We start from the raw sequence: 25,457 nt of genomic DNA on the forward strand, positions 1-25,457 counted from the left end.
TATTTTTCATACTCTCTATAATAGTAAGTGTAACAAAGAACACAAACCTCCTTTGGTAAAATTCAAACTAAAAAATTACATCCTAATAAATACATAAATGGGTTACAAATTTTTTTAACATAAGCAAGTCATATACAAGTGAATACAATGTATTTTAAGACAATAATATATCTTTCACTTGGAAGTTTATAACTAAAATAAAATACTCCCAAGGATGAGAACAAATCTTTGGGAACCAACTGGATAAGAGGATGTGAGAGCACTCTCTGCTATTCCTTCCAGGTCTTTCTTGGGCCCTGCAGCTTTCTCAGTACCCTGCTGCCTTGCTCTGCCTGATTTCCATGGCTGCTCTGCAGCTCCTTTCTGTCCAGCTCAGATTTAGACCCTTCCCCTCCACCCCAAAAAAGATTTTATCATTTCCCTTTAAAAGGTACTTAATTAAAACCTAAACAAAGCCAAGCCTCACAGAAATAGATACCCCTTCAAAGCACAGGATCGTGATCCTATCTGAACCTGGCCACACACTAGGCTGATGAGGCTGTAGGCACGCAGCCCGGGCAGCTCCACTGTCCCCAGCTTCCGGCCTGGCCTGTGAGCCATGGCCTCGAGATCATATCATGTTCTCTGTCCCCAAGAGTTAATGAAAACTTCTACTCTGAAGCAAGGCCAGAGCCAACTCCTTTTGTCCAACTTTAAAATATTCACACCCCAGGGTCCTGTCACCAAGTTCCAGTTTCCAGTCTAAGGTACAACGGTAAAATAGCTCTTTGCCAATCTGTAGAACAGAGCAAACATGAGTGACACACACAAAGTTTAAGAAAGGCAGAAGTCCTTTCCTACCTTAGTTTTCAACTCCCCTACCCTCTAGAACAGTGCTACCCGAGGGAAATATTATGCAAGCCAAATACATAATTTAAAATTTTCTAGTAAAATGAAATAGCTAAAATTAATTTTGATGATATATTTTTTAACCTGATATATTCGAAATTTTACCATCCCAACATGTAATGAATGAGCAAGATATTTTACATTCTTTTTTTCACACTAACTCTTCAACATTTTGTGTGGATATTAGTGCACATCTTAACTCAAATTAGCCACACTTGAAGTGCTCATTAACCACAGGTGGACTGCAGCCTCCATCCTGGACAGCACAGCTCTAGAACATTTCCCTTCCCTCTCACAAAGGCATATTCAGTAAAAAGAATGTAATCTTACACTGTGTGAAACCTATAATGTAGAACAGATATATACTAAGAGTAGGGCTTTTCTGGTACTCTCCAAAGGAAGGTAAAAAAAATCTCTTTGGCCAGATTTAAACCTCTGAAGGTCTTCAACTATTACAGAAAATAAGACCTAAGAAGCATAGAGAAAAGGCCATAGTCAGGAAGTACAAAATAAGAAAAATTAGGAGAAACACAGAATTACAGAAATTTATCACTAAAAAGAACATTAATGATCATTTGACTAATCAAATGATTTTACAAAAATAGAAACGATAATCCAGAGAATTCAGCAACTAAGAACAGATACCAGATCAAATCTAAAAAAACAAAAACAAAGTCCAGTGATTATTAACGAATGCATACATTACCTGCACATCTGAACTCTGACTTCCACTTTGTGAAGCAAACAGACAGTCTGCAGGGTCAACTGTGAGAGGCAACTGTTTCGACGGCAGAAGAGGTGAGCCGGCACCTTGGCTGAAATTGCCTTTTGAGCTTTTCGAACCATCCTCCACAGACTCACTCAAATTGATGACCGAGTCTCTAATATTTGAGATGATCTCATTATTCTCAGCTAGCAAACGTTCCAAATGGTCTATTTTTTCTTGCAACATTGAGAGCTGGCCCTAAAATAAAAAAGAAAAAGGCAGCTATATGAAACTCTAATATAGCTCTATTGAGACACACGACATTTTTTTTAAACTATGTGCCTCACCCAAGAGGGCAGCTACTCTCCCTTCACTATCCACTTTTATAAGTTGGATCACATAACACAAGAACGCATAACAGCTGGATGTTAAAACACCAATTTACAGCAGAAAATCTTCTCCATGGCTGCAATCTTTGTTTAGTCATATTTTAAAATGTGCAACAGAAAGACCAAAAATATTGGGGGCTATATTTCCTATTACCCCAAACCCGGCCCTAAAAGATCTTCAGGTCTCTAAAATCACTAAGTACAACACCATATTATACTCAGATATGAAATTTTAAATTTAACTATAATTGATTCCAGTTACTTATAAGAGCAAAAATGTATGAACCTAAAAAAGATCATTCCATTTCAATCAGTAACACTAGTGAACAATCCTAAAGAAGAACTATCATCAATAGAAAAATCAACTAGTCAACTCTTAATTAGCTATATTATGAAAAAGATTGGCATGAACCTTCCCCAAGCAACTGCACTGTAAGTCATTTAGATTGCTTCTACTATACTATTGTGTATCTTTCGGTTTCTTTAATTGATCCTCACATGTAGAGGCTTGCCACCTCTAAACATAAACCATGCTATATAGAATAACCCTTCAACTTATGAGAGCAATGACAATCTTTGTCTTGTTCACTCCTATATCTTGGGTCCCAAATACATAGTACTTATATGTTTATCACATGGCCCTCACATTTCTTCAACTCAACAATAATTCTTTAGTGAACACCCACTGTACAGGCATAACGCTACATGCTGGAAAGACAGATGTGCATTAGATATAGGTCCCTGTCTGAATACACAAGGTGACATTGCAGTTGTGCCACAGCAACAGCAATAGCCTGCGCTATGACCCTAAAAATGTCCACATTAAGGTTTAATAAAATATATGCATAGAAAATAAACAAATCTGTACGTGCAGAAACAAAAATTCTCCCACCAGTAAATAACAGGAAGACAGAAAGGGGGAAGGAAAAGAAGAAGAAAAAACACCTACATGTCCCAAAGTGAAGGCCTGGTCAAGTGATACATCTAATATCATGAAACAGTTTTCAGTCGCTAAAAAGTTAGAAATACAAATTTTTTAAAAAAAGAAATATTGGGAGGTTACTTTCAGGAGATACAGTGAAGAAAACCCAGTTTTAAAATAGTATATATGAAAAACGTAGTATGTATGACATGATTGATCCTCTTTTGATAAAAAATACATAAGGAAGGCCACAATCAAAGATGGAAAAAACTGGTTAAGGGTATTTATACTCTTCTTTAGTCCGTTATGAGTGGTTGTGGATTTTGTAATGGGGAGGCCAAGAATAAGAAAGATTCAAGTTCCAAGTATTGGCCAGTTCAGCAAGGGGTGGGGAGAAATCAACAGAGTGTTATCTACCAAGAGAAGACCACTTCAGCAAACTGTGAGAGAGGTGACAAGTCTGAAGGGACTAAGGGAGATATTTTGGAATAAGAAAAAAAGTACAGTAAGTCCCCTACATACGAATGAGTTCCATTCCAAGAGTGCGTCTGTAAGTCCAATTTATTCGTTAAGTCCAACAAAGTTAGCCTAGGTACCCAACTAACACAATCGGCTATATATTGATAGCACTGTACTGTAGTAAGTTTATAATATGTTCGCATGTTTGAAAGTTGCAGCTTGAAGGTTCGTATGTAGGGGACTTACTATAGCCAAGATGAAAAGCAAACCAGCAGGAAGGTACCTTGAGGGTGAGCGGGAGAGACAACACTGGAGATGAATACCCAAAGCCTAGACGTTGAAGAAACAAAGAGCACAAGATGGCCATGGACCTCCTCAGACCTGAAAGATGCTCTCACAGGCCTCTCTACTTAGACACATATGATAGAAAGAGCCCCCTACAGGTCAGAACTGTAGTCCTTTAAGGCAACTGTCACCTCTAGGGTGGGGTGCCATGTCCTACAAGGGAGAACTCAAGCCTGTTCATCAATGTATAGAGAAGCAGAAAGTGCAAGGTCTTAGCAAAGAACTCATCCTGCAAGACAAGCCTCACTCCCCCCGCCCCCGTGAAAAGCAAGAGAGAGAATATGGATCAGTCCTTGACTAGAAACGGCAAAGCAAAGGAAACTTGATGGATCACTGACACACTAGTTCAGGGTCCAAAGAAGCTAGTTGAACCATGGAGGTTGCCGGTCAGCAATTGAGCAATATTACACTACAAATCTTTCTTTATAGGCACACATCCATATTGGTTGATTGGCTCTCGTGGAAAGACCAAAGGGGACCCCTTGGCCTAACCCAAAGTTCACCCAAAGAAGCTAAAAATATTTGAGAGTTAGGTACACAGCTGACTAATCTGTATTTAATTTCCTAAACGGACATGCTATCACAGGCTGTCTGAAATAAGCGAAAAACTTTTCTTCACTCATTATCACAACACCCCAGACTGAGGCTTTTTGAAATCACTACTGATGAGTTTCGTTGAATATTTCCAATACTGAAGATACACGCCTACTTCATGCGATGCTTGCAATTTCTACCGCAGCAGGTAACAACAGTAAATCAAGTTCCTCTGAATCCAAGCAGAATTAGAACATGTTGCCTTGTCTTGCCTGCAGTAAAGCTACACACCTCCATAAAATAAAACCTTAGCTTAGTCTAAAATAGCACCATCGCAGAGCTTTTAAAGACACTACGTGCTTTATCAGACACTTATAATGTATAAATTAATTCATGGGTGCCCATGTTTCTCCAGATCTTTCTGTACTTTCAGGAAAAGATAATTTTGGAGCCACGCACATAGCAAAGCCACCTATAGCTTAAAAGAACACACTGAGAAAAAAGAGCCTCCTTTTGCGCATATTCTCACTATGGCCCCAGTCCCAAAACCCATGGATGAGAGTATTATACAAAATAAACATTACAGGAGGTGGATGTTCCATGAAAAAAGATCCTGCAGGCACTAAAGACGATTTTCAATCTCATTGTAGCTTTAAAGATACAATTAATGATCAGTACCTGGAATTCTGCACTGAATTAATAAGTCCATGGAGAAAATTGTGGCCTAGAGATATGTGAGCATAATGGTCTAATGAAAATAATTTTTTAAACTATATTATGCAGTGGAATAAAGTCTCGCTACAAACAGCTAAAATTCCTGAAATATACATACTTCCATAAGCAAATTCTGTACACACGACAGAGAAGCATGATATGACCTTAAAAAGATACACTTGTCGTCTGCATTAAAGTAACAGAAATCATAGATAATGTTTCAGTTATGCTAACAAGTCAAAGAATGCTGATGGTAATATTGAAAAAGACAATTTTCTGTAGGGCAAGAAAATCACTTGTGAGAAAACCACTTTATTCTTTGATTTGCTAATCAGTTCTACAGGGAGGCCACAGTGTTGTACTGCCAAGGAGTGGGGAAGGAGGTCATGATATTTGACTTACTCTGCTTCTGGTGAAAAAGAAAAACTGAGAAAAAAAAAAAAGAAATCACTGATAGCAAAGACTTTTGAGAGAGAAAATTTAGAGCCTACTACAAGCAAACCAAGATCAGTACCCATACTGCCCTATGAACAAAATCAATCTATATACACCTAACTACTAAATCCAAAAACTTATATAATTATTTGCCCCATATAAGACACTAGCTGTTGAGATTGGCATCACTGTAATCACTCAAGCATGGCTGAATATGCATATCATTCTTCCTTCCTGTTACAACTGAAAAAATATGTGCCTCCCCGCCCCACTTCAAAGACCAACACTCCACTGGTGAGCTCCAATCCCATCTCTCCTAATTGCTCAAAGGCTGTATTCTTTTGGTTAAACTCCCTCAACACTGCTTCATCAAACTCACCTTCTAAAAGCAACTCATCCTCAATAGTATAACATATTATATTAGGTCAAATTATATGAAATTGCCATTCTCATAAGCCAAAAATAGTCCAATGTCACCAATTTCTTATGGTTCAACTTAATACTATATCCTATCTAAAAAAATAAACTCTGGTGCTTCCCTTAGTCCCACCATTCCCTTTGAGGGCCCCACCCCCTTCACAGACAAACAGAGGTTATCAACAGTCTATACATCCCCCTTCCTTACAAACTCCCATTCCCACATCTGGCCATTCCAATCAGCACCTGCCTACCACTCCACCAAAACTGCCCCTGAAAAGCCCCCAAAGGCTACCATGTTATCAAGCCTCATTAGCCAACACTGTCCTTACTCATCATCTCAAGGAGCATTTGGCCCAGTGGACCACTCCCTCCTCCCTGAAATATTTTCTTCACTTGCTCGCAGCACAGCATGCTCTTGGTTTTCCTCCTGCCAACTGTTTATCAATCTCTTTCTCTCCCCAGTATCTAAACAATGGAGGCCCTCAAGGTTAGCTCCTGAGAAATCTGCCTTCTCTATACTGTCTTAAATGATCTCATCCACTTCTTGGTTTAAATTCCATTTTCTGTACTGATGTCTCCCATATTTATATCTCCAAATGAAACCTCTTCTCTGAAAAATAGACCCATATATCCAAATGATTACCTGACTTCTCCACTTCGGTTTCAAACTTAAGTCTGAAAGATTACTTTCTCCAAAAAGCCATCTTATAGGCCTCCAGTCTTTACTAAGTAGCTTTAATATCTACCTCGTTGGCCACTCCTGAAATCCTCCTCACCCTACTCACACTTCCAACCCACCTGCAAGTTCATTCATCCTATCTCCAAAATATTTACTGAATCCATCTACTTCTCTCCCTCTCAACTGCTACCACACTGGTCCAAGCCACCAACAATCTCTCCTAGCCTAGTATAGCAGCCACTTAACTGATTTCCTATATCCACATCCTTCAACCATGCCCTACTCAGTTGTAATACCTTTATTACAACCCAGTGCTAGTTTCTTATCACACTTAAAAAAAAATTAAAGCACCTCACACTAGACTCAATAAGGACCTGCATATCTATCTCCCCACGCTGCTCTCTTTCTCTCTCTCCTCCAACTTAGCTTCACCCTGATCTTATCTCAGTTCTAAACCTGCTCCTCCCCACTTCATCAACACCTTGGTACATGTTCTCTTTACAGAATGCTCCAACTCCCTTCTGCTCCAAATGTCCCCTCTGCATAGTCTTCTTCAGCCATCCTCTCGAAAACAGGCCTCCTCATGTTACACTCTATGTCAGCTTATTTTTTGTTTCTTCCACAGCATTTTTACCTATTTTATTCATGTACTATTTCCCTGTCTTCATCACTAAATGAATCACTATATTTAGAACAAGCACCACAATTGTCTTACTCATCATTGTACCCTGATGCCTAGCACAACACCTGGCACACAATAGAAATGCAAATATTTACTTAAAAAAAAAAAAGACAGAAAAACAGTGTGTAATATTTTTTCCTAAGACAAGGAAGTAGTAAATGTCATTTTTTGGCACATATACCTATACCAAAAATAATACAAATAAAAATGAAACTAATAATTTTTAAAGAAAGAAAATCTAGAAAAACTCTTCACTGTAACCCAAAAAGTAGGTAAGAAAAGAATCAGGAGTCCTAAACAATAGGGTGATCTTCATGGACTCATTGGGAAATGAAATAAAAAATGACCCATATTCGGTCACATAGTGACAATCACGACCTTGTGAGTAGAGTAAAATATGGGGCTCCTTTTCTAGGGCAAAGATTATGGATTCTGTACAGTCCAATCAAATGTTTTCAGATTTCACAACCTTCACAACCATGGCTCAATGGGCTATGATTTTCAACTGACGTGTGGGGGGCAGGGTGGAGGGAGTTTGGATAAAGAACGCTGAGACAATTCTAGAATCCTTCTTACCATGGTAGTGATATGAAATCTTCATTCAACCAAATCAAATTTATAATTAAGAGAACTCTAGAGGAAATATTATTACATGTATATTATATAACCACCAATGGCTAAATGCAAAAGAAACAAAACTTCACCCAAAGAAACAAAACTTCACCCCAATATGTGTGTGTGTGTGTGTACCTGAAACTCTAGATCTATACCCCCTTTCATTTATGCTTTTTCCCCCCTTTAAATTTAATTTTGTTAGATTCAGCGTGTCACTCCATCACATCAAGATTTTTCTGCACTTGGATTCTGTCACTGAAGTGTCCTTCATGAAGTGAACGTGGGTGAACAAGGCTCAAACAGTGACCATTAGACTCACTAGAAAGGCTGCCCAAAATTACAGATCCCTGGGATTCATCTTGGAATCTCAGGTAGGGCCCCAGAAACTGCAATGTTAATGTTCCACAGGTGACTCTGGTGATTAGCCAAGTTTGGGACCTATGGCTCTGACATCATGCATTTTAGTGAAATACCTAAGAGAATGCAGTAGACAATGAACCATTTGGTGACATGAATTCACAGACCTGCACCCTTTGATAATCTGTTTAAATATATATTAACTCTCCTCCATCTCATGCTCTAGGATATTATACCTTACCACATTTTTATTTTTAAATAACAGCAAATAATGATTACTTTTAATGACTCCTTTTACCAGATAAAGGTAAAGGCAGTTTAGCTAAATAGTTAAGCACATGGGCTCTGGGTCAGACTGTTTGGGTTCCAATCCTAGATCTGGCACTTACAAGCACTGTGACCTTGAGGAAGTACAACAGCTTAACTTTGGGGAGCCTCAGTTTCATTACGGCTAAATGCAGTGCTAATACCCATTGCTTGGAATGGTTGTAAATGAACTTAGCACAGAACCTGCCACCAAGTAAGCACTCAAGAAGATATTACTGCTGCTACTGCTATAATAAGAGTTTGGCTTTCTAAAATTACTTTGAAGGGGAACAACAACTGTGATTAAGAACAGACTCTAAAGCCAAGTCAAGAGAGTAGCATAACCAAAACAGCAGCATAGGAGACCCCAGACTCCATCTTCCCACAAAGATCAACAATTAGACAGCTATCCACAAACAAAATAGTTCTGGGAGAGCTCTGGAGTCTACTTACAGAATTTCAGCAACACAGTGGAACAACAACAACAATAAACGGAGAATACCACACAAAAAAAGAAGGAAAGCAGCTTCATTTTGCCTGCATCATGCCATCCCCCAAGCCAACACTGTTCATTGCCAAGAGGGAACTCCACAGCTAGAAAGAGTTCCCCTTGCTGGGAAAGAAAAGTGGGTAAGTGATCAACCTCCTCAGCCCTTTGGAGCACTGCACAAAGAGACACATACAGACACCTAGGAACAAGGAAGAAAAGCAGGGGCTACCAATAGCAGTCACACAGCAGGAGGTCACAGTGACCTGCTCTGCAGAGAAACCCAGCAGCTGCCATCACTGAAGAAGGAACCAATGGCCAGCACAGTAGTCACAGAACCCCTGCAGATTTCACCCCACATGTGTTTACACTCATTGACTCCAGCCACCTGTGTCCATTCCTGCTTCCTCCACACTCATCCCCTCTGGAGCCCAGGAACCACATCAGCAGCCAAACTAGGCCTCTGTGGCTGCTCAAGTGCAAGATTCCAGCCTAGACCCCCACTACCATGGGAGCCCCTCCAGCTGTGCACTTGCAAGCTGCTGCCAACCTGATGCCTATCACCAGCCTCCATCACCTGCACACACCCAGGAAGAGACTGTGCAGCCATGGGAAAGCATGCCTACCGCAAGGGCCCCCACAGCTGCTTGTGGGTCAGGATGTGGTCTTGTCTTCTGTCACCTGCAGGCAACACTGTGCCCACCAGCAGCTAGACCTGCCAGCTGTGCACCTGCACACCCCCAGACTGCCCCTGTCACCAGCTTCCACTGAGGCGTGCTCATGGTGAGACCGAGCAGTCACAGTAGTACACATCAACCACCAGGGGCCCTAAAACTACCAGTGTACCCATAGTTGGCTCCAGCTTTGCTGCCTGACTTGTAGTGCCACAAATACATGTACGTCTGCAACCAGCCCTGCCACTACACTGGCCCCTGTAGCTGGATCCCATGGGCAAATGTGTGCACACCACCAGCTCTGGCCATCACTGCTGTCTGCTCTGATACCTAGCCATTGAACCTAGCGATGCCACTGAGGACTCAGACAGCCCTTGCAGCCACTGAAAACACCCTGCGTCACTCACCAGAGAACACACATATCAATGTTGTGAAATCCAGTGGCCTGAGCCAAAGAGACATCACACCGACCCCCAAAACTGATGCAGCCACACACCCCTGCACTTGAAGCTCTGCACCACTAGACCTGGGGTCACAGCATGCTCCAGCATGCCCCCACCCACAGGTGAAAGGCTTCCCTTACCAATCAGTTCACAGTTTGGAGGAGGTCACTGCTTCTTCAAAAGTAGACACCTTTACTAGGCTACAGGGATCACAAAGAACCAGGGAAGCATGACTCCACCAAAGGAATACAGTAAACCTCTAGTAATTAGTCTCAAACAAATGAAGATACATTTGCTGGATTTGCCCAACAAATAATTCACAATTGTTCAAAAGATGCTCAGAGAGTTACAAGAGAAAACAGATAAGCAACATAACAATATCATAAAAACAATATAAGAACAAAATTAGAAGTTCACTGAAGAGATGGAAAACATACATAAGAACCAAACAAGAAATTTTCAAGCTGAAGAATACAATGATCAGTAGAGAGCTCTAACATCAGACTTGACCAAGCAGAGGAAAGAATAAGTGAGCTCAAAGATAGATCAATTGAAATCATTCAATCAGGAGAAAAAAAAAAAAGGAATGAAAAAGAATTTTGAAAGCCTACATGTTCTGTGGGATACCAACAAAAGAACCAGTTTGCAAATTATTGGAGTTTGGGAAGGAGAAGAGTGCAGAAAGCTTATTTAATGAAATAATGGCTGAGAACTTTCCCAAACTGAGAAGAGATTTGGATATCAGGTTCATGAAGCTAATAGGTCACCAAACAAAATTAATTTAAAGTGATCCTCTCCAAGACACAGTTTAACAAAATTGACAGAAATCAAAGACAAAGAAAAATCTTAAAAGCTGGAAGAGGAAAAAAGCTTGTAATGCTCAAGGGAACCCCCAATAGGCTATTGGTGGATTTCTAAGCAGAAATCTTATGGGGCAGTAGAGAGCAGGATGATATATTCAAAGTGCTGAAAGAAGAAAACTGCCAACCAAGGATACTTTACCTGGCAAAGCTGTCATTCAGAAATGAAGAAGGGATAAAGATTCTCCCAGACAAACAAAAGTTAAGGGAACTCATCACAACAACTGCCTTACAAGAAATGCTGAAAAAAGTCTTCCAGCTGAAATGAACACACACTAATTAGTAACATGAAAACATAGAAAATACAAAACACACTGGTAAAGATAAGTATATAGTCAAATTCAGAATACTCTAATACTGTAACATAGTACAGTGGAGTGCTAACCATTTAACTCTAATAAAAAAGTTATACATATATATACATATATACAATGGAATATTACTCAGCCATAAAAAGGAATGAAATTGTTTCATCTGTAGAGACGTGGAAGAATCTAGAGACCGTCATTCAGAGTGAAGTAAGTCAGAGAAAAACAAATATCGCATATTAACGCATATATGTGGAAGCTAGAAAAATGGTACAGATGAACCGGTTTGCAGGGCAGAAATTGAGACACAGATGTAGAGAACAAACGTATGGACACCAAGGGGTGAAAGCAGTGACACGTGGGGGTGGTGGTGTGATGAATTGGGAGATTGGGATTGACATGTATACACTGATGTGTATAAAATTGATGACTAATAAGAACCTGCTGTATAAAAATATAAATAAAACAAAATTCAAAAATTCAAAAAAAAGTTAAGGAAAAAGCATTAAAATAACTAGCTACAGTAATTTGTTAATGGATACACAATATAAAAAGAGGTAAATCATGACTTCAAAGGGGGGAGTAAAAGGGTAAAGTTTTTGTTTGTGATCTAAGTTAAGTTATCATGGTAAAATAGATTGTTATAACTATAAAGTGTTTTATGTGAGCCTCATGGTAACCACAAAGCAAAATGCTACAGCAGGTTCACAAAAGACAGAGAGAAGAGAATCAAAGCATACTGCTACAGAAAATCAAGTCACAAAGGAAGGCAGCAAGACAGGAATAAAGACAAGGGAACTACAAAACAGCCAGACAACAAGATGATATTAGTAAGTTCTTACCAATCAGTAATTAGTCTAAATGTAAATGCATTAAATTCTGCAATCAAAAGACAGAGTGGCTGGATGGACAAAAAGCAAGACCTAACTATATACTGGCTACACAACACTCACTTCAGCTTTAAGTACACACACAGATTCAAAGTGAAGGGGTGGAAAAAGATATTCTGGGGAATTCCCTGGTTCCCTGGTCTAGTGGTTAGGACATAGTGCTTTCACTGCTGGGGCCCAGGTCTGATCCCTGGATAGGGAACTAAGATCCCACAAGCCATGTGACCTGGCCAAAAAAATAAATAAATAAACTAGCAATGGAAAAAAAAAAGATATTCTGTGCAAATGGAAACCAAAACTGAACAGAAGTAATATAATTTTATCAGACAAAATAGACTTTAAGACAAAAATGGTAAAAACAAAAAGGTCATTATATATTGATAAAGCAATCAATTAGTCAACAAGACATAACACTCCTAAACATATATGTGCCCAACATTGGAGCACCTAAATATATTAAGCAATTATTAACAGACCTGAAGGAAAAATAGGCAATATAATAATAGTAGGGGACTTCAGTACCCCACATTCGACAATAGACAGATCATCCAGACAGAAAATCAACAAGGAAACATTGGACTTGAGCCACACTTTGGAACGAATGAACCTAATGGACATATATAGAACATTTCAACCAATAATAGCAGAATACATATTCTTTTCAAGCACACATGGAACATTCTCCAGAACAGACGATACGATAGATCACAAAGCAAGTTTAGCAAATTTAAGAAGACTAAAAGCACATCAAGTATCTTTTCCCACCAGAATGGAATCTAACTAGAAATGAACTAACAGGAGGAATGCTGGAAAATTCACAAATATGTGGAAATTACATAACACACTCCTGAATAACTAAAGGGTCAAAGAAGAAACCAAAAGGGAAATCAAAAAATACCTTTACACAAATGAAAAGGGAAACACAGCATACCAAAACCCAGTAAATGCTGTAAAAGCAGTTCTAAAAGGGAAGTTTATAGTGATAAATGCCTACATTAAGAAAAAAGAAAGATCTCAAATAAACAACATAACTTTACAAATTGAGGAACTAGAGAAAGAAGAACAAACTAAGCCCAAAGTTAGCAGAGGAAGGAACTAACAAATATTAGAGCAGAAACAAATGGAAAGATATCCCTTGTTCATGAGTCAAAAGAACAAATATTGTTAAAGTGTTCATATTACCCAACGCCATCCCTATCAAAATTCAATGCAATCCCTATCAAAATTCCAAAGGCATTTTTTCAGAAATGGAAAAAACAATCATGTAATTTGTATAAAATGATGAAAGACCTCAAAAAGCCAAAGCAATACTGAGAAAGAAGAGTAAAGCTGGAGGCATCACACTTCCTGATTTTAAACTGTACTACAAAGCTATAGTAATCAAAACAGTATGGTACTGGCATAAAAACTGACACATAGGCCAATGAAACAGAATCAGGAGCTCAGAAATAAATCCTCACATATATGGTCAACTAATATTTGACAAGGGAGCCAAAAATACTCAATGAGGAATGGATATTCTATTCCATAAATGATGTTGAGAATACTGGAAAACCACAAGCAGAAGAATGGAATTAGACCCCAATCTTACACCACTGAAATGGATTCAAGACTTAAACATAAGAACTGAAGCTATAAAACCCCTAGAAGAAAACATAAGGAAAATGTTTGACATTGGTCTGGGCAACAATTTTTTGGATGTGACCCCAAAAGCACAAGCAACAAAAGCAAAAATTAGTACATGGGACCACATCAAACTAAAAAGCTCTGCACAGCAAAAGAAATAATCAACAAAACAAAAAGGGAACCTATGGAATAAGAGAAAATATTTGCAAACATGTATCTAATAAGGGGTTAATACCCAATATATAAAGAATGCACACAACTCAATAGTTTAAAAAATTGATTAAAAATTGAGCAGAGGGATAGATATTTTTCCAAAGCTGATATACTGATGGCCAACAGGTACATGAAAAGGTGCTCAACAGCACTAATCATCAGGAAAATGCAAATCAAAACCACAATGAGATATCACCTATCACCTCATAATGGATAAAATGGCTGTCATCAAAAAGACAAGAGGTAACAAGTGTTGGTGAGGGTATGGAGAAAATAAAACCCTTGTGCACTGTTAGTGGGAATGTAAACCGGTGCAGCCATTATGGAAAACAGTATGGAGGTTCCTCAACAAATTAAAAATAGAACTACTATATGATTCAGCAATGCCACTTCTGGGTATGTATCAAAAGGAAATGAAAACAGGCTCTCAAAGAAATGTTCACTGCAGTATTACTCACAACAGCCAAGATACCAAAACAATCTAAGTGTCCATCAACAGATGAATAAAGAAAACGTGGTACATGTGTACACACACACACACACCTTAGCCATAAAAAAAGAAGGAAATCCTCCATTTGTGATAATACAGATGGGCCTTGAGGACATTATGCTAAGTGAAATAAGTAAAAAAAAATACATATACTATATGGTATCATTTACATGTGTAATCTAAAAAATCATAGAAACAGAGACTAGAATGGTATTAATAGTTTCTCGGGGCTGGGAGGAGGGGAAAACGGGGAGACGTTAATCAAAGGGTACAAACTACCAGTTATAAGATGAATACATTCTGGGGATCTAATGTATAGCACGATGATTACAGTTAACGATACTGTATTATAAATATGTGTTCCCACCACAAAAAAGAAATGGTAATTATATGAGGTGATGGATTTGTCAACTAATATTATTAGAGTCATCATTTCATAATATATACATGTATCAAAGCATTATTTGTACACCTTAAACTTATATAATGTTATACGTCAATTATTTCTCAATAAAGCTGGAAAATAAAATAAAAAATAAAGCCTAGTTAAATTTGAATTATGGTTCCACTATTAATGGCTGTATAACCTTGGGCAAGTTACATCATTTCTCTGTGCCTCAGTTTCCTCATCTGTAAAATGGGGATCACTAATAATACCTAACTCATAGGATGGTTATGAGTGTTAAATTAGTTTGCATACACAAATCAGTTTAAATAGTGCCTGGTGTGGCAGGCAGAATAATGGCCTCCCAATGATGTCCATGTCCTAATCCCTGAAAACTGTGAATCTGTTACTTTACATGGCAAAAGGAACTTTGCTGATGTGATTAACTTAAGATTTTTGAGATGGGGAGACTGTCCTAGAATATTCAGGTAGTCCCAACATAATCACATGGGGCCTTATAATGGAAAACAAGGTGATGGAAGAGTCACAGTCAGAGGATATATGAAGACAGAAGAGCAGGTGAGAGTGATGCCAGGCTAGAAGGGGACCTTTGAGCAGCAAATGCAGGCAGGCTCTAGAGGCTGGAAAAGGTGAGGAAATGGATTCTCCCTTAAAGTCTCCATAAAGAAATCAGCCCTGCCAACATCTTGCTTTTAGTCAAATAAGACCCTTTTCAAACAAACTTCTGACCTGCAGAACTGTAAGATAATACATTTTTCTTGTTTTAAGCCACTAAGTTTGTTGTGATTTATTGAAAAAGTAATACACCTGGCAGAGAGCTGTCCTATATAAAGCTCAGCAAGTATCCTTACACTTGAAGTCCCTGTTAGTGGAAGTCTGCCCAAATGCCCATCAGAAGAGGCGGAGAGCTGGGAGCCTAAGGAACTGAGAGCCCATACAATGGAGCAAGGAAGGTGAGACCATGTGACTTTATAAGCTGTTTCCCAGGGGCATATTTTGATCTAACAAGACTATATACTATCTTTGAATAAAGGAGGCAGGAAAAGACGTTATGAAAAATATTTTTCAGGGAAAGAAACATCCATATCTTCATCCTGGACAGTTTTGGGATCAATGAACAAAAGTGTTTTAAAGCTATCCTGGTGCTGTAGTGAAGCAGTGGAGGAAGAGGTTACTGCAGTTTGCCAGGTAAACATCGGGGTAGCCAGGGCCGAGCCAAGGCAGCAGAGGTGGAGGAATGTGAAAGGAGTTGACAGGACAGATGAACTGGGCGGGGTGGGGGTCTGGGAGGCAGGAAAGCAAGAAAAATGGTCCCTTATTTTTGCTGAGACAACTGGGAGGATGATGGTTTTTGCTGGTGAACTGGGAGGATAGTGGGTGGCATTTTAAGAAAACAAGGAATGTTGGGGAAGGTACAGAGTGAGGGGCAAAGGTTCCATTCTGGAACTATTAGATAGCTCAACGGTGGTGTCACACTGACATGCAAGTCTGAAAGTCAGGAGAATATATAAACTTGAGTGGTCAGTATAAATATGAATTTAAGGCTGTGGGAATGAATGGGATTACCCAGAGAGAGAGTGCACAGATCTGCCTTTTATCATTGTAAAAGGCTCACCAGGCAATTCTCACACATATCCAGTTAAGAACCACTGCATTAAAGCTAAATATAGGAACAGTGATTTGGTAAAAGAGAGTCTGTATTTCCAGCAGGGGTGTCACCGTTATTGCCTTAGTTCCACGTCAGTCAGCTGCTATGCAACTATACAGAAAAATCCTGCTATTTAGTCAGATCTCAGGCACGTGACAGGAAAGCATTTTGGTTTGATAAAATGACAAGTCACCCAAGTGATCACTCCACCCCTTAAGATGTGCAGTGCTGAGGCCAGAAAGAGTGTGAACTAAGGCTGTGGCCACAGTTATGTATGTAACTCTACTACTCTATCAACAAGCCACAGACCACAGTTACAAATGACCTTTCAGTGATTTACCCAGACCTGGAGCTGATCATGCCTGAATCTCTTCCAAGGTATTGTCTTTGTGCTCCTACTTGTCCATTCAAAGAAATAAACGCCCTCACCGTGGGAGCACAAAGAATACTTAATTACATAATACCCTGCCAAAACACAAGAGCCAAGGCACTCTTTGCCCTGGAAATCATCATTCATAAATCTCACACCTGCCTAGGTGTGACAGTAATAAAGGCTACTTGGATGTAGGTGTATGAATAGAGTGCCAAGTGACTGTGAAGGGAAGAGCTGGGACTCCAAGTTCACCATCCCTTGCTTCCTTCAGGGAACCCAAAAGACTCCTCCTGGCTGCATGTGGGTAACCACTCTGCAGCTGCTGGAATCACCACAGAGGATCCCAGCCCTGACCCAGAAAAACAACAGGCCACAGTGGTTCTCCCCATCTTTGTAATCCCATCCTCTCACCACCTCCAAAGTACGGTCAGGATTCCAGTTGCTGGCAGCTTTCTGTGGGCTCCAGGACACAGCTCTCCTTCCACCCTATGGGTTTCCAGATGTTTACGGGAATTGGAACCCTATTATCCCCATCCACAGCAGCCCAGTGCAGCTGCACAGGAACCACCTCCTGTTGAGGCCACATTTTAGGCACCGAGCCACTGTATAAAGTGAAATTCTGCAAAACAGGTATCTTTTTAAAAATGATTATGAGAACAAGGCCTTGCAGGCAGCACAAAATGTTTACGTTATAAAATATTTTCATACAGTGCAGTTTTATTACTTTCAAATATAGTTAATAACTGCAATTTAGTGGCACTAAGCAAATTAGGTGTTGACTAATAGAATTCTTTAATTCAGCACTTTGCAAACTCTTCCATGGGACATTACTTTTCTTTATAGTTTTGTAACTTTTAAAAAAATCATACCAATTTTTCTTCTAAAACATATTTTATATTTTAATGGAATTTCTATCCTTACACATAGTACTCTGAGATAATATGTCAACAACGTATCCCACCCAAGAACATGCATAAAAGTTCATGGGATACACTTTCAGACTGCAACAATTCCCAAGGAACCAGGATCATACTGTCATGCATTCATCTGATCAAAGACTTCTGGTCTATGTTGTTAATCTATCTTATATTTTTTGACATATGCCTGTTTTTGTACACAAGGGTTATTATGCACAATCCATTGATACTACCTAACTCATTCTCCATGAAGGAATGGCATATATTATACTTTAGGATCTGCTAATAAAAGTTCTATCAACATATTATAATTTTACACAAGTAATTTTGAGGAACACAATTTTAATGTAAAAAGAAAGTAACTGTCAAAAATGGAAAAAACAAATCAACCTAAACAGTGTTAGCCTATTAAAATAAATGCAATTGGCACGTCTAAGATGGTTTTTCATACAGAAATAGATCTGCGGAATCTCTGAAGGCAGGATTGTATTAAGTAGATAATCAGCCTACCTTCAGTCTTGTTTATACTATTCATTTCCTGAATAAGCCCCTCTATTCCTCACAGACAAGAGACAGGTGTTTAGGCAAGCCCCACCTGAATTATTATAAATTCTGAATTTCCTTGCTTTTCTTTACAAGCATCAAATATTCTAAAGTTTTACAAATCCTTTCCTAGTGACTTTGTAAAAATCGGTCTGATAGAGAACAGACTTGTGGTTGCCGAAGGGGAGGAGTGGGGAATGGGTTGGGAGTTTGGGATTAGCAGATGCAAACTATTATATACAGAATGGATAAACAACAAGGTCCTACTGTATAGCACAGGGAACTATATTCAATGTCCTGTGATAAGCCATAATGGAAAAGAAAATGAAAAAGAATGTGTATACATATGTATAACTGAATCACTTTGCTGTACAGCAGAAATTAACACAACACTGTAAATCAACTATACTTCAATAAAATAAATTTAAAAAAAAATTGGTCTGAACCAATTGATCTACAAGGCCAAGGAGGAGCATGATAAATACCACAGACACAACAAAAGCAATAGTAAGGCACAATAAAAGAATGTAAAATAGGACACTTCTAAATATCATACTATCAGCTATCAGAGGTGAGTTAAAGATATTAATTTCTTGGGTTCTTCAAATTTTTTTTCTTTTAAACAGTTATTGGTTAGATCTCCCCTGAAAGTCACAAGAAGTATCGGGGGTGGCCAAAAAGTTCGTCCTGGTTTTTCCGTAACATCTTATGGGAAAACCCAAATGAACTTTTTGGCCAGCCCAATATCTTGCATCTTAAGTGTTGTCATTTGGCCCTACAAATTTTCACCAATTGGTCTGGGGACAAAAAGAGTTCTTCTTCAGTTCTGGGGTGAGGGACATGGGGCTAGCCACCATTCAAATGGGACAGGCTCTTCTTTGCTATAAACAACAGGCAGTTTGGGGGTATCCTCAGAAATCTGTTTGGTCTTCAGAACAACCTTGAGCTATGAGGCCCCTGCTTAGAGTGCTGCCTTTTGGTCTTTAATAAGTCTCTCTCTTCCTCCCTCTCCCTCCCCCACCCCCCAACATACACACACACCCCACATGTACACACACACAGAGTAATCTATTTTTTGTTCTTACAACCTAGAAAAAATAATTTAGTCCCATAATTTGGGCCAAAGGTGAGATGGGCCTTTTTTCATTTCCTACTGAAATGCTTCTTTGTAATCCTTCCTTATGACAGCCTTATCTTTTCTGAGGTATGCTGACCAATGAGCTGGTCTCTGACAATTTGAATACAAGCTGCTGCATTTTATTAACATCTGCTACACAGTAATCTTAATCTAAGAAGCATAGCTTTTGGTTATAAGAAATGTTACTTGGCTCTCTGCTCTCTTCTCACAAGGTCCCAAGTGAGCTCATTCATTCTCGACTGTGCTGATGATACCAGATCAGCATCTCCCTTCCCTGATCTCTCACTCTGGCACTCTAGCCCACTTGGCTATTTCCACTCACATCCACCTCATCATAAATGAAACTGAACTTGGCTTCCCAAACTAGCTTATCCTTCCAAATATCCCCTTCTGCAAGCAGTACAAGCAGTCTCCAAATGACCCAAAGGAAAAAGGTGGGAGAACCTTTTTTACTCAAGCCACCCATCATTATCCTTTATCAAATCTGTTAGAAAGCCCAATGCTGCTTCTTACAAAATGTCTCCACATTTTCCCTCTTCCTCTTGATTCCAGTCAATTCAATACTGGTACAGGGATTTACTGCCTTATGTCTGTCTGTATTACCTCAAACAGATTCTCAGCTGCCTTCCTGCTTCTGAGTCTTCCTACACACCTGCTACCGGAATACTTTAGATTTAATATTCTCTTAGCTCCCTTCCAGGTCTAAAATTTTCTATGGTATTAATTCTCCAACATTTGTTTTCTCAAGCAGCTTCCTGACATACTCAATAACTTTGAATGGTTCACCACCATCCAACTCATAACTCCTCGCACTGGCTCTCAGGAAAATACACAATCTGATCCCAAACTACCTGCTGTGTTTTCCCAATTACTCTTTACAAGCTCCAAATATTATAAATCAAACCAACCTCCTTACCTCTTCTCGTTGTGCCAGGCTCCGAGCCTTCGGAAGCTTGTACTTCACACTAGGAATGTCCTTTCTCCTTTCAAAGTCCTACCCAATCAGAAAAGCCTAGCTTCTGTCCCATGTCCTTTGGTCAGTTGGAGCTAGGCCATTACACGAACTTAGTTCTGAATTCTCTTTAAGGCCTTTGCCCTTATATTAAGAATATAAATTAAGATCATGGACTCTTGTTTTATTCTTAGTTCCTTTATACCCAGAACCTACAACAGTGCCTTGTACATAATAGATACCATATAAACCTCCATTCATTGGTAATAGTTAGCATTTACTGAGCATTTGCTATATGCCAGGCACTGTTCTAACTTTTTAAAATTAACTCTTCTAAAGAATAACTAAATAACACTCAACTGACTCTAATTGTTTCAGAAATGGCAGTTGTGTCTCCTCAAATAACGAAGAAGCTCTATCAAAAAGCAAATAATGTATCTGGCATGTCTATCACAATTTCCATAGTACCTAACGCATAGTGAGTCATCAAATATATGCTGGCTGTAGTACAACAGAAAGATCACTGAATTACAGGACAGCAAGCATGTCCCAGGTAGGCTATGACTAGTTATGGGACCTAAGCCAAAAAACAAAAACAAAACTGCTGAGGTCCAGTTTACACGTCTGTGTCCTTATCTGAAAAATCAAAGACTAAATTACCTAACCTTGGAAGGGCCCTCCGAAAATTCCATGACTCTTTCCTATTATGACTTTTCTGGGGTACTGATGACTACTAAGAGAATGACTACCTCACTGATCCTAAAAACACAAATTCAGGACTTCTTTTATGTAGAAAATAATTCTGAGAATGATTCAGACTGTCAGGCTTCCATCCTCTAATGCTCCACAGGTAAAAATGTTGCCACAAAGGCCAGGACCAATAAATTCCAGATTCCTCCACACCTGCAGTAGGGAAAAGAGGGTAAAGCTGCAAAGTACACCTTCAGGCCCAACGTACAGCTTCATCCTGAAGAGGAAGAGCTTCCCATTACAAAAGTAAACACCATCAGAACTGGAAGAAACATATATTTAAAAGAAAAAAAAATTGGCAAGTTTCCCGGCTCTCCAGACTCCTGATTCAGAACAATAATGTCACTGGTAGGATCAGGTCCCATTTGGGACCTGCTCTGCCTTTGCAAAAAGCATTTGATTTCGCTGGACTTCTGAAGGCAACTACCTGCAAAGGAAGCCAGTGCAGAAATCCATTTACATGTGAAAAATGCACACATGCATATATTTAAAAATGAAAAAAAAAACACTTAAAATTTGCACTCAATGAGACACATTACACTCATTTTGTTCAGAGGAAGTGCACTACATTTTAATGGTGACAGTAAAGTCTTTGAGGACACAAATGGGATGGTGGCCTGTGCCATAGGAATGATGAAAGTCACACATAATCATTAAGAAGCATGAAGAAGGATCAAAATTAGCAGGTATTAATTACTCTTGGATAACCAGAGTAGCACAGTGCCCCTGCAGACACCCTGGTAGTCCGTTCTTTGCCTTCAAGCTGAGCAGTCGTCGGGGTCCCAGAGATGACTGCCAAGTTCCGGCCTAGATCTACGGTTTTTGCAGAAGATACCTTTTGCAGAAGGACCTGGGCTCTCCTTCCACAGTACTAACCAACCCAAGCAGTCAGATTAGGCTCAGAATTCAGCCCATCTGTGAATTACAGCAAATCCAAGACACAATAAAGTCATGGTTTGCAATCTCAAGACTATGGATCAATTTTGCTTAGTTCATGCCCTAGAACCCTCTGTCCCAGATCGGTCCCAGAGTGAGAAATCTTCTGGTGATAGAAGGGAAACAAATTAAACATGTCAAGCATGCCCATGCTCTAGCACAGAAGTTCCCCAAGAACCCTTGGAAATCTATGAAACACATAGACAACACAAGTTTTAAACCACACTCTCAAAACACAAACTAAGTTTGAGTAATGCTTACCTAATAACCACTTTACAAGAATTTTGTTTGTTTTTAATTAACCCACCGCTCCTTCAACAGATGTAACCACACTATTTGCCTCCAATGTTAATAACAGAGAAATACAGTTTAAACCAAGGGTTGGCAAACTTTTTTTTTTTTTGCAGTACGCGGGCCTCTCACTGTTGTGGCCTCTCCCGTTGCGGAGCACAGGCTCCAGACGCGCAGGCTCAGCGGCCATGGCTCAAGGGCCCAGCTGCTGCACAGCATGTGGGACCTTCCTGGACTGGGGCACGAACCCGTGTCCCCTGCATCGGCAGGCAGACTCTCAACCACTGCGCCACCAGGGAAGCCTGGGTTGGCAAACTTTTTCTGCAAAGGGTCAAACAGTAAATATTTTAGGCTTTGTGGGCTACGCTTTCTGTCACAACCTCTCAACTCTGCCCTTGTAACACAAAAGCAGCCAGAGATGATTCAATTCACAGAGGAATGAGTGTAACCATGTCATGACATATTTAACCATTTTAAGATGTAAGAATCATTCTTAGCTTGTGGCCCTACATAAACAGGTGTCAGGCCAGATTGGGCCCACAGTTAGCTGACTTCAGCAAAGTTCAAGACCACAGGCCTTTGGACAAAAGGGAAGGAAGGAGAATATCTGCCCATAATTTCATTCTTTTCCTTCCCCTACCTCCACCCCCTTTCTTTAAAAAGGCTGTTTAGAACAAAATGAAATGAACAGGAAGGAAGTCTCCATCCACTTTATTTTCCAGTTTCCTTCCCTGCCTTTTCTAATCTCAAAAAGGAACACAAAATGCAGTAACCAGAATCATCAAAATTAGCAGAAATCAAACAAGTAATACACTGAAGAAAGTAAATATCTTGCCTGAGAAAGCTTTAGACAACTCAAATTATTTTTGCATATGCCTCCCATACTACCTTATTGCTAATCAATATATCTTATTTTCCTTTGCTAAAAGGCAAGGGGAATAAATCTAGACTACTGCTGAACTCTAACTAAGCTTGCGGAAAGTAAAACATGGTCTATTTACTATCACTTGACCGAATGCTTTTCTCAGAATAATAAGCATGTCCAATTTTTTAAAAATTAAGTTTCATTATAATAATCTTCCATTTTTAACTTCCATATGCACATAATCTACCCCTGTATTTTCTATAACATACTGCAATGTAGAATCCTAAAAATATAAGTGAATTTGGGGCACCTAGTGAAAGGATACATTTCAGTCATCAAAAAAATGCTAGTTTTCCTTGAGTATTAGAATTAAGCCTTTTGACTTAAATACAAGACATGACACCGTAAAATTCCTTGAAGAGAACATAGGCAAAACATTCTCTGACATAAATTGTACCAGTGTTTTCTTAGGTCAGTCTCCCAAAGCAATAGAAATAAAAGCAAAAATAAACAAATGGGACCTAATCAAATTTATAAATTTTTGCACAGCAAAGGAAACCATAAACAAAACAAAAAGACAACCTCTGGACTGAGAGAAATTATTTGCAAACAATGTGACTGACAAGGGCTTAACTTCCAAAATATAAAAACAGCTCAAACAACTCAAAAAACAAACAACCCAGTCAAAAAATGGGCAGAAGACATAAACAGACATTTCTCCAAAGAAGACATACAGATGGTCAATAGGCACATGAAAAGATACTCGACATCTCTAATTATTAGAGAAATGCAAATCAAAACTACAATGAGATACCACCTCACACCAGTCAAAATGGCCGTCATTAAAAAGTCTACAAATAACAAATGCTGGAGAAGGTGTGGAGAAAAGGGAACCCTCCTCCTACGCTGTTAGTGAGAATGCAAATTGGTGCAGCCACTATGGAGAACAGTATGGACGTTCCTCAAAAAACTAAAAATAGAGTTGCCATATGATCCTGCAATCCCACTCCTGGGCATTTATCCAGACAAAACTATAATATAATTCAAAAAGATACATGCACCCCTATGCTCACAGCAGCACTATTTACAACAGCCAAGACAGGGAAACAAACTAAATGTCCCTCTAAAGATGAATGGACAAAGAGGATATGGCATATAAACACACACACACACACACACACACACACACACACACATAATAGACTATTACCCAGAAATAAAAAAAGAATGAAATAATGCCATTTGCAGCTACATGGATAGACCTAGAGATTATCCTACTAAATAAGGTGAGTCACGAAGATAAAAACAAATACCATATGATAGCCTTACATGTGGAATCTAAAATATGACACAAATGAACTTATCTACAAAACAGAAACAGACTCACAAACATAGGGAACAGGCTTGTGGTTGCCAAGGGGGAGGGGGGAAGGGTTGGACTGGGAGTTTGGGACTAGCAGATGCAAACTATTATATATAGAATGGATAAACAACATGGTCCTATTATATAGCACAGGGAAGTATATTCAATATCCTATAATAAGCCATAATGGAAAAGCATATGTAAAAGAAGATATATATATATATACACACACACACACATACACATATATAACTGAATCACTCTGCTGTAAGCCAGAAACTAACACAACATTGTAACTCTACTATATTTCAATTTAAAAAAAAGAATTAAGCCTTTTGATCACTCCTTCCTAAAATGCAAAGTGCTAACAAAGTGCTATGGGTATAAAGAATAGGCCTTTGGCTAGACTGCAGCCAAAGTGGTTTTCAACAGGGTTGATTTTTTATTCCCCCGGCGGACATATACAGCAATGTGCGGAGACACTTTTGGTTGCTACCAGTTGGGGAAAGGTGTTTCTGGCATATACTGGGTAGAGATCGGGGATGCTGCTAAACATCCCATGATGCACAGGACAGCCCCCCACATCAAAGAATCCAGCCGCAAATGTCAGTAGCAAAGAGTTTGTGAGGCAGCCAAAGGTAGAGATGTACATGTTTAAACTAGCATTCTTCAAGGATGATCTCTTCTTTAGATATAACGTGTTAAATTTACAACTTTAACATGAAATATTTACTAGAGACCTACTATGCACTGGTCTGCATAGAAGTATTGCAATACAAATAGCATTACCTTAAATACACTGTCTCACAGAAAAGCTACATTGTAACCTCAAG

General features: G+C 39.2%; 1 protein-coding gene across 1 annotated transcript in view; it reads right to left on the reverse strand.

Moving 5' to 3' along the window:
- Positions 1-25,457, reverse strand: part of MAN2A1 (mannosidase alpha class 2A member 1) — a 159,126-nt gene that overhangs the window by 127,423 nt on the left and 6,246 nt on the right. The window contains exon 2 of the mRNA XM_082622811.1: positions 1,595-1,852. Within this exon, the coding sequence (XP_082478937.1) occupies positions 1,595-1,852 (258 nt within the window). The remainder of the gene's footprint in view (positions 1-1,594; positions 1,853-25,457) is intronic.

The sequence above is a fragment of the Mesoplodon mirus genome (assembly GCF_964341445.2).
Source record: "Mesoplodon mirus genome assembly, chromosome: 5".
Classification (NCBI taxonomy): Eukaryota; Metazoa; Chordata; class Mammalia; order Artiodactyla; family Ziphiidae; genus Mesoplodon; species Mesoplodon mirus.